The sequence below is a fragment of the Branchiostoma belcheri genome, unplaced genomic scaffold (genome assembly GCF_001625305.1).
Source record: "Branchiostoma belcheri isolate BF01 breed outbred unplaced genomic scaffold, Haploidv18h27 scaffold79, whole genome shotgun sequence".
NCBI classification, from domain to species: domain Eukaryota; kingdom Metazoa; phylum Chordata; class Leptocardii; order Amphioxiformes; family Branchiostomatidae; genus Branchiostoma; species Branchiostoma belcheri.
Window position 1 is genome coordinate 1,454,310 of NW_017804453.1, and position 10,574 is coordinate 1,464,883.

Genomic DNA, 10,574 nt, shown 5'->3' on the forward strand with positions numbered 1-10,574 from the left:
AAAAAATTATTTGAGTAAAGTAACGTCCTCTTGCTTGGAAAGATGTCACAAGCATCATGATCTTCCACTCTTTTTCCTTCAGAGTCTCACTTGTTTTTTGTTCCTTGTTCTTTTCTTTGCAGATTATGACGAATGTAGTGATGAGAGCCGTAACGACTGTTTCCAGCACAGTGAGTGTGTGAACACCCCTGGCAGCTACACGTGTTCCTGTCCGACAGGCTTCATAGATCGGAACTTGTCACGTCCCGGCAGGGTCTGTGGCGGTGAGCATCATTCCAATCATTTATCAAAAAATGTTTGGAGGATATTATGTAACGTTTGACGCAATGCAATAGTTGCTAACACTGCGTACATTTCGTATATGATCCAATTTGTTACATTGCTGTTTCAATAATTACTACTCGCCTGTTGCTGCAATATTGTATTTGATCAAGTGTTCTTACTATATACCTAGCCTGACTGAACCTCGCTTTTCTCCGGCTTCCTGATCAGTCCCCCACCTTTGGCACCGGAAAAAAATTGAATAATAATGAACAATATTGAATATACATGTTTCGACCTAAATAGGAAATCACATGTCTCTACTTTTCCTATTCCAGCTGATCGGTTTTTCATCGCTGTTGGTGCGATAGGGGGAGCCCTGTTCCTCTTCATCTTGCTCCTATGTGCGCTGCAGGGGTCTAAGAAACCCACTCACACGTCTACGGCAAAGGTGTGCTTAGCTTACCGTATATCCATACGTTATAGCTACCGTTGTAATGTTATATGAGCACAAACATGGAAATGCATTGTTTTACAACATTCATTTATGCAAGTGAAAAGTTTTTCTCGTTTTTTAGATGCATGTAGTGTCTGTCAAACCCGAGCTATGGCCAGAATTACTTTAAACATGAGCCTCCTTCCGCTATGTATATGTTACAATGTATACGTTATTACCTCCATGAAATGTGTCATGGAGGTTATATTTTCAGTTGCGTTTATCTGTCCGTCTGTCCGTCTGTCCGTCCGTCTGTTGGTCAACAAGATAACTCAAGAACGCCTGGATGGATTGGTTTCATACTTGGTGTGTTGGTAGGGTGTGACGAAAACTGGAAATGATTAGATTTTGGTCCCCCTAGTGGCTTCCCTTGGTACTGCAGCGCAACTTCCGGTTTTGATATCTCGCGATCTGGACATGCTAGGGTCATGAAATTTTGATGGAAGGTAGCTCTCGTGCTTGGAAAGAAGTCATATGAGTTTGGGCCCCCTAGCGGCTTGTTTTGGAACTGCAGGGCACTTTCCGGTGAAATGTTTAAAAGCCAATAAGTCCAGACAGGAACAACATATTTTCATTATTTTTGGTGTGTAGGTAGCTGAGAGAGAGATGTACATAATTAAATGCAAATTATGCAAATGAGGACTTTATTTGCATAATTAATGAGGAAATTCTATAATTACAGTGTTTTACATTATCTCGCGATCTGGACATGCTAGGGTCATGAAATTTTGATGGAAGGTAGCTCTCGTGCTTGGAAAGAAGTCATATGAGTTTGGGCCCCCTAGCGGCTTGTTCTGTAACTGCAGGGCACTTTCTGGCGAAATGTTTAAAAGCCAATAAGTCCAGACAGGAACAACATATTTTCATTATATTTGGTGTGTAGGTAGCTGAGAGAGAGATGTACATAATTAAATGTAAATTATGCAAATGAGGACTTTATTTGCATAATTAATGAGGAAATTCTATAATTACAGTGTTTTACATTATACTATGTAACCTATTGCAGGCGGAACTTCAACAGATACTAATTATGCAAATGATGACCTAATTTGCATAATTAATGTGAAAATTCTATGATTTCGTAATGGTGAATGATGAGAATGTCATACTTGGGACATCTGTAAGTTAATCAAAAGTTAACATACATCACGATGCATATATCATGTTAATGCAGAGGTCATTTGAACAATTAAAGAAGAAATTTACATTTACATATCAAGATCATATTTCATGGAGGTATGAGGTCTCGGAATTCTAGTTGGTACTAGTTTTTTTATCGCTGAATATGTTTGGCTATATTTCACAGATGAGCTTCTCGGCCAAAACTGAGCAGCAGGGGCCGATACCAGTGAAGTGGCGCAGAGTTGACCGACTGAACAAGGCTACACAGGTCAATATCACACCTTGATGTACTTTATTGTAAATCACAAGTTTTATTGATCATGACGTGTTCACGACAACTATATACTTACCATCAAAAGCTTGCATATGACTGTACACAATGAAATTCATTGAGTGAACTCTAGTAGAAAGGTGGGTGAAGTTTGGGCAACACTGTGAGTATACTGTTGAGTTCCATATTGGATCTGGATGTATTTCAGATGAGTGGTTTTACCTCGGGTGGACTCGTGTGGGCCCAGGATGCTGGGAAGACCTTGTGGTGGCCGGCCCGCATCGTCTCCACCGTGAACGGTGCAAGCGCCCTCTGGGTCCGTTGGTACGGCAGTGGACTGTACTCCAAGGTATGTATTGTCACCATGGGTGCGGGTTGATATCATTGGGTTGTGATAGATAGATGAATATATAGCTGAACACCAAAGTATTATACAGACCGTGACTATAATGTCTAAGTGACATTTTGTTTGCCGTTGCACCAAGAAGCACTCAAAGAAGCGCTTTAAGTGTTTAACCTACCATATATCCTATGCTTAACAACATTTTACTGTCGAAATGAAACTGTCAGCGACACTCATAGAAGATTCTGTGTTCTTTTTGACTTGCACAGTCTAAGCGATAAGGCAAGCAGGCGTTCTGTGGATAAACCCGTTTATCATTGCTATTTTTCTTCATATGCTACATTCAATGAAAAGTTACTTATCTGAGATATCGATAATATATATATGGCTATATAGTTCCATTGTTTATTACGTTTAAACAATTAACTTCAAAATCTGTGAAAATGCAGCTTACGACCGTTTTTTGCCATGTCACGGCATCCTTGTAAACTTGCCGTTGGATATGTTTCATGCACAAGGTTAAAGCAAAGAGAGCCCGACCATTTACCAAGTTTCAAACGCTGCATGACCGCAGTGCCTATCTGTCGATCCCGCTCTACAGGCGCGCCGTCAATGAAATCTTTAAGGTACTGCACAAGTTGTCTTCTGATCACATATACATGTAGACCTCAATAACCCATCTAGGGTGAATACATGTACCAAGTCTATGTTACTAAGTCTATGTTAACACTAGTAGGTAGATGAAATGATGTGATGTGATTGAAGTAAAAACATTTCATTCCTCGTTGTTTTGAAATAAAGGGCGTACGGAACTCCGAAGTCCGTTACCTATATTTTGCTTTTTGCTTCGTTCAGTTAAAAGCACCATCTAGCGGAACTTAACGGTATGTGTAATCCAATACGCCCCTGAAATGCCATCAAAGAATAGTGTCTTAAACCAACTTCTCTATTGCTCTGTACGTATGTACATTTGTATCTACTAGTTGACAAAAGCCAGGCGCTTTTTCTATGTGTGACTTTTACATTTGCATTGACAGGACGCTGAGACGGAGGCTACGCACCCTCCTCTACCCCGGGCCTACAAAACGTCCATGCATGATACATGGGGGGCCCCTAAATACGGGACAGTGGACGAGTTTGCTTCACCGGCATCGTACTATCCCGTTGATTGGCGCGGCCTTCAAATGCAACAGGTTAACATTTAATAGTGTCTTTTAAAAGAACTGTCAGGAGTTTAATGACCTTTAAGGCATTTATGAAACTGAACATCGTAATGATACTTAAAATACGAAATAAGACTTAAGAGTCTTTCAATTTTGTCATTTTGTCATTCTTTCAATGTAATATATCGTTGCAGAAGAGTAACAATTTAGTGTGTTTATGAAAAAATCATTTTTTCCCAACTTCAGTTCTCTCCATATGTGATGGCTGCCCCTAACTTAGGGCGTGATCGCATTTACCTGCCCTCTCGGGACCGTAGTCAGACCATGGCTGACCAGAGTGACTGGTATCCGTACGACACGCTCGCCTCCCGCCCACCGCGGAGACAGTTTGCCGAAATGCCGTTTGGAGATCAGGAGCGTGGTTATGGTTTGTATGAAATAAGTCATCCCTTTACCAGCATGGAAGTTAATCTGGGTTGGTTTATTATGTAACTGTTTGGTTGGAAATGGAATTTAGCCAGTCAGATTTTCGACCAATTAATAGCTCAGGGCACGTGACTTTGTGCTTCTGTGATGTCAGGACTGGGTCAAAGGTTGTAGTAAGTCTATATCACACACATACCCCCCCCCCCCATACACACACACATGCACACCACCATCCCGATTGATAGAAAGCTGGTGCTCTGATGTAGACGGCCTCCTTAACTCCTCTTACAGTTGCTATGTTCGGTATATACAGAATGCATATGCTTCCATTGTTATGACGTCCCGTCAAAAGCAAACCCCTAGGCCTGTATATATAGTGTATAGTGGTTGTATTCACTTTGCATTGTCGCACGAAATGTCAAGTCTTACCGAACTACGTTCCTACGAACTACCAATATTGCGGGCATTACATGTACCTTATCGTTGTTTCCTTTACTTACACAAGATATAGATAGATCTGATTTCTATCTGCACACCTAATTTGCAAAGCTGCAATAATTTTCAAATATTCACGCGGCTGTTATTTCTACTTTTTCTTAATCCTTATGCATTTTGATATACTGGGTCCGGGCTAGTCGCAGTTAAGCCGTCAGTTCTTGATCAACTTATCAAGAACTGACTGACTTCATCAACTTATTATTGTGTAACCGCCGCGAGATTTTAAAACTGAAACCAATCCTGAGCTCAATCCTGAGTGAACCCTTAAAATACACTTTGTGTAATAGATAGGGCATAATGGTCTGTTTATCCATGTAGGTTCCCAATCCTCTCGCCAAGGGCAGCCACGTGAACAGTTGGACGAGAACGCCTTTGAGGCCACCATCGACTTCACCTCCTTCAAAGCAGGGTCCGGTGTCTCTCAGACCGACCGGGCCTCGGAGTCATCGGATGAGGTCTTTCAGGACAACCTGGACATGGACGAGATCTATTTCAATGATGACTTCTGGGAGCAGTTCCCCGATGGTCCCATGGGACAAAGTGAAGCTTAGAGTTAGTGTTAGGGTAGTGATTCCTCAATAGGCCTGCGAAACTGGCTTACCTATCAGCGGGTGGCCCCACTAAGCCTTATTTTCTTAATCACAACCACGTTCAACACAACCATGTAGTGTCATATGGTCTTCATAGCACTTACAGCAAACATATATGATAGCGCTAGACTTAAATTAAAACATCACTACAAACCCGCAGGCCTATTTTGGGACCACAATAAGCTAAGGTGAGGTATAGTATTAATGGGTGTATTTTTAACGTAGTCCTCTTAATATCATTACTTTAAGATGTAAATATTATACTGCAAAGTGGTTTTCTTATCTTTGTCAGAACTTAGTATTTAGATCGATCGAATTTTGTTTTCTTTACAAATTCGCAGGTGTAATTTGGTGTGATAGCGTTAATGGCGTAGTTCTAAACATTTTACAGTAAGGTTATTTATTTTCATGTCTTTTGAGATCTTTGTCAAAACTTGATTTTCAGTAATACAATAAGGTGTCACAATGACATATTTTAAGGGGCGTGGTTGTTTTCCTCTTAATTTGAGCACTTCAAAAGCTTATCATTATATAGCAAGGTGATTCCATATCATTGCCATAATTTGATTCTTAGATTCTATATCTTTGCCGAAACTTGATGTTCACTAATTTTGAATTGGGGCCACAATTAGGTGTATAGGTGTTAATGGGCGTAATTTTTTATAGTTTCTTCTCGACTTCATTACTTACATAAAATAATTAGATAGCGAGGTGATTTTCCTATCTTTGCCAAAACTCGATTTTATCACGATGAGTCATAGATGACATGAGCTTCCGCCGGCCATGTCAGCTCCATACGATCTTACCTTCCCTTTCCCATGCAGTGTGTTTTATACGTGCAGAATTGTCAACTCATTGGTGGTGGTCATCTTATTTCCTTCTGTCAAAAATAAACTCTTTAAAAAATCCATTCGTTGTTTTATATCTCTTTCACTTATTCATGCTTCTTATATATCTGTTTACAAACTCGTGTCTAAAGGCTACTTGCAATGTAACAAACAGAATCTAAAGACTCTAAGGTAAAAAATGTGGTTTTTTTACGTACATTACTTCTTTACTTTTTAATGCCCATGGATAATCCCACGTTTTTAATGATTAGTACGTTAACGTATGTGATTTTAATACAAAAGTCTCTAGATCTCTGAGAAAGCACAGCTGAGACTGGTAACTACTTTGAAAATCTTGTTTCTTTCAGTGAAGACATTGTATTTCATTTTCATATAAACCATTTCTCCGGCTTGTGTTGAAAGGGGATAGGCAGACCTGTTGACATTCAAGGCTCCCTCCAGATTCCATCAATCATTAAACAATCAAACCCGGATGTGATATATCTCAGACAGGCCTGATGTGAGAGATGCAGCATATCAAGACGTCCAGTTAAGTGACGTGTTTCTGATTTTACCTGAAAATCAGAAACACGTCACTTGAGATCTACAAAATTTGGTGGTGCACTTAGTTTTTAACTATCAAATGCCTATAGCTAGTCTCTTCACTGAAATTGTTTCCCGGCTACATATTAAGTGTGCCTTCTGCTCTTCACGCACGCGGCGATGTTGCGAAAAAAAGCTTTTGGTTCTCATTACAACGACGTAAGGCACCGTACTTCCTGGATAAGATTTATGATTCTATTCCACACAAGACAGCGGTCCATCCCACCCCATTAATCAGCTCCTTATTGGCCGTGTTTATTGCGGGCCTTCCTAAATATCTCACAATCAGCACTTTGCAGGAAACTAGCAGAAATCCCGCGGGTTTTGCCGCCGAGACGAGGCCACTCATCTGCCGTGTCATCTTCCCAGCCAGCCCTCTGCGGAGAGAAGACCGGCCAAATCCCGCCTGATGACGGCCGCGGGCCAAACCATCGTTTTACACCCAGAAGTTTGACAGAAAATCCTACCGTACTTAAGTCCTTTGATGACTTTTTATCACCTACGCGAATAAGACATCAATCGTTGATTAGCCCGCGCCAGACAGCACATAAAGAGTAGCAGCGGAGATAAACATGATGTATCATAACTTTTTTGTGTGTATGACACCACTTACATCGATTATAAGAACAGACGGCGTACACAACTTTTAGAAATCCAAGAGGTGGTGGGAGAGTCCAGTTAGAACAGACACAGTGCTCCATGTTATGTTGTCAATGTTGTTTTCATTCTGCCTATATACGTAGCCTCTGTCATACTGCGCTGTCTTCTAAAGCTGTGTAAAAACAGAAAACTTTGAGCGGTTGCCTTTTGAGGCACGATTGTCGTCCGATCCAAACTGAGGGCATTCTTGGGATAGTCTTATATGATTGGTAAAAAAAATTCAGCAGGTTCTTTATGGCTTGGAGGGCTGTCTGATGTCTGTAGGGACTGATGTCTTAGGTCACTGTCTGTTTCTGTCACAGCCTGTTTAAAAATTCTACGACATCGTATGACGACCTAGGACGAATGTAAGCGTATCTCAAATATGACATTCTCAGTCTGCGTCAGTTTTGATGTCAGCTTTAGCAATTTTAAGCTTGCTTGCGGTATGCCAGTCCCTTCTCTCACAAATTATGTAGAGGTCTAATAGAAAAGTTCCGAAGTTTAACATCGATAATTCTTTGTCGTCACTTTTCGGTTTAGATGTTCTAGCTATGGCTGGCCGTCTGACCCCCATGATCGTTGTAACACTTTTGAGTCGTCTTGACAAACTGACAGTTGCATCAGGGGCAAAAAGTTAACGCATGGTATCCTGTGTTGCATATTTACCCCATTTTGCATTGCAGAGGTTAAGTCCTAGACCGATATACCATTTACGCATCACTGTCCACACAGGCATGAACTTCAAAGAGCTAGAGAATGATAATAACTTTTCATCGACCGAACAGGACAGGAGCAGAAAAATGATTCACGCCGTTTATTACACAGAAGGTCCTGATTTATGTGAGGTGTGTGGAATTCCGCGGGGAATGGTCCATTATATCAAGACAGGGAATCAGCAACAGCACTCAACATCCGATAAGGCAGGGCTATTTAATGGATCTTGGCGGGATCTTCAGCGCCCAGAAAATGAGCGTATGATATGGCCATCAATCCAAGCACGGCGGTCGGTTGCTAGGCTAAAAGTCGCATTACTAGGGAGGTATCGGGTTACAGAACGTGTTCGAACGTGGCCGCGCGGGAGTCCCAGGCCGGCCCGGAGGTAACGGGTAAAATTTGAAAATAAACAAAAGTAATTGGAGAGTAAATACTCGTCAAAATAAAATGTAATAAGTGATTTTGTTTACCTCAAATGTTATTCTTGCACTGCCTTTGCTCCACTTTGTGTACATTTGCTTCCAAATGAGATCAATTTCGGATTTCAAAAAGGGTTCACGAGAACCAAACAACTGATTTTAAGAGGCCCCGAAAATTAAAAATAAGGTTAGATTTTTGGATTTTTAGAAATATTACAGTAAATTTAAACTTTCTGTCTTAGGATTTTTTATTTTAACTAAAACTCGACTTACAGTCAAAAGAAGAGCTAAAAACGTACAGTGTTTTAACTTTAAATACCGATAATTCATAATCGCGGCCATATTTAAAAATCCCTAAGACAGAAATCTGCGGAAATCGTTGCTCTTCCAAACAAGCCCTCAATGAGGTAATTTGAGCGATTTTAGGGAATGGTTAAAATACCATGTTTGCACGCATGCTGTGCCACTTGGATATGGGGATCTGGATTTTATAACAGCGTCAACAAGAATTCTGACCTTCAAGGTCACCCACGATGACGGCAGTAGCTTCGTTACATGTTACATATCCACAAAAAAATCACGGCATAGATGTAATGTTTTGAAAACGGTTCATATTTGTGGAAAGGTGAATTTTTCCTGTTCCGTGGTTCCCAAGTAAAAAAGGGCTTGAAGTAGCCGGTTGTAGCGGCTTTACTGTAAATGACCGCGGGTAACCCCAGATCGAACGCCCGCTCTATTCGAATGACGTCATATCGAACAAGATTCGCGGGTTCGGGGGATTCGATCTCCATAGTAGCGGAGTGGGACTTTTGGGCCCAAATCTGACCATCGTGAAGTGCCAACTGTTTTTATAGATTGGCCGCTGGCGAGGATGACAATTGGTAGGCGCCGTGAGCTCTGGTCCGATAACGGCAGGTGGACAACGTTTTACCGTTTGTGAGTAAGCCAAATGGGACCGACCTGGGACTGCCTGTTATCTGCGCAAAACTTTACCCTCTCCTGAATCCGACCGTTACACCTTGATGACCAAGTATGGTTCCTTCTTACTTTAAAAAGATATTGGAACAGCTTGATGTTGGGAGTGGCTTGAAGCGTTTGATGAGTGCACATTTTCAGGTCAAGATGGCCAGCAGAAAATGCGCTGCATTTTAGATGTAATGTGAGAAAAAGTACGATTATCGTAAACTCTATACCTGCAGGCATTTTTTTTTACATTCTCGCGTTTAATATTAATTTTCTACAGCATGGTAAGAAAAGAGCAGCTGCTATCAGAGTAGAATCACAGCCACTTGCTACGCGCTTTAAAGGGTGCGATTTCTCAATAAGTCGCTAGGTGACTCCTACAATCAGTGGGAAAGCGCAAAGATTACAAGAAAAGCAAATGAGAATGAGACTAATCTTTAGAAATGTAAAACTGCACTTCTTCAGAAACAGTCGAAAAAAGTTATTTACATCAACTCACTAATTGAGATCCTTACTCCTTACAGAAAGTATACTTTGGTTGTTTACGCAAATGACGAGATTAACTCGCTCCCCAGGATACCCCTTGACCGGCTTTTTAAAAATATGATTACACGTTACATTTATATCACGCTTCTAAAAGAAACTGAACTGCAAAGCAAAATTTTGAAACTATGGTAAATTATCATTTGCTATTTGCCTACTTTTAATTTCGGTAATTTGCCGGTAACGACGCAGCTCAGCGTCAACGTTAAAATAACTTTTTAGTCTTCTTACAGAACACAAAACAAAGTGGGAAAATACTTCACATCTTCAACAACATTTAGTGTCTAAAGTTCTGTTTCGGGCATGCGCGCATATCCAGCTAATAACTTTTTTTCTTTATATGGTACTGCTCGGACGTCCTAACACGCAAAGTTGCGTGCAAAACTCAAATCCCCCCTTTGTCGTTAATGTCTTGATTGCGTCTTTAAGATTACGTCCATCTCAATTTATGAGTCCTGCTTGGGAGGAAAAGGCCTGCTGTTGCGTAACAAACCACCTGTCCCGACCGAGTATCTTTCCGACCCGAAGACAGATCTCGTAAACTATCGAGGTTTTTGTCGATCCAGTTTCCCCAGAAGGGACTATGTGCATACCCGGTCGGAGAGAACAAAGTGCCGGGCTGCCCCTGCACTGCTCGCCGAGAGAACTGACGTGACAAGGACGCCCACCTGCTGCCATCAGTCATCAGACTCG

General features: G+C 41.2%; 1 protein-coding gene across 1 annotated transcript; it reads left to right on the plus strand.

The window, feature by feature from the left end:
* The first annotated feature begins 126 nt into the window (after positions 1-126).
* Positions 127-6,049, plus strand: LOC109485873. The gene is made up of 8 exons (XM_019789545.1): positions 127-263; positions 600-712; positions 2,064-2,147; positions 2,359-2,499; positions 3,012-3,119; positions 3,531-3,686; positions 3,903-4,083; positions 4,899-6,049. The coding sequence occupies exons 3-8, from the start codon at positions 2,064-2,066 to the stop codon at positions 5,129-5,131; spliced, it is 903 nt and encodes a 300-aa protein (XP_019645104.1). The 5' UTR covers positions 127-263; positions 600-712; the 3' UTR covers positions 5,132-6,049.
* The last annotated feature ends 4,525 nt before the right edge of the window (positions 6,050-10,574 follow it).

Coding starts and splice junctions, on each gene's coding strand:
- LOC109485873 (XM_019789545.1), top strand. CDS start 2,064: ATGAGCTTCTCGGCCAAAACTGAGCAGCAGGGGCCGATACCAGTGAAG. Junction 2,500..3,011: donor GCAGTGGACTGTACTCCAAG/GTATGTATTGTC, acceptor TTCATGCACAAG/GTTAAAGCAAAGAGAGCCCG. Junction 3,120..3,530: donor CCGTCAATGAAATCTTTAAG/GTACTGCACAAG, acceptor TTGCATTGACAG/GACGCTGAGACGGAGGCTAC.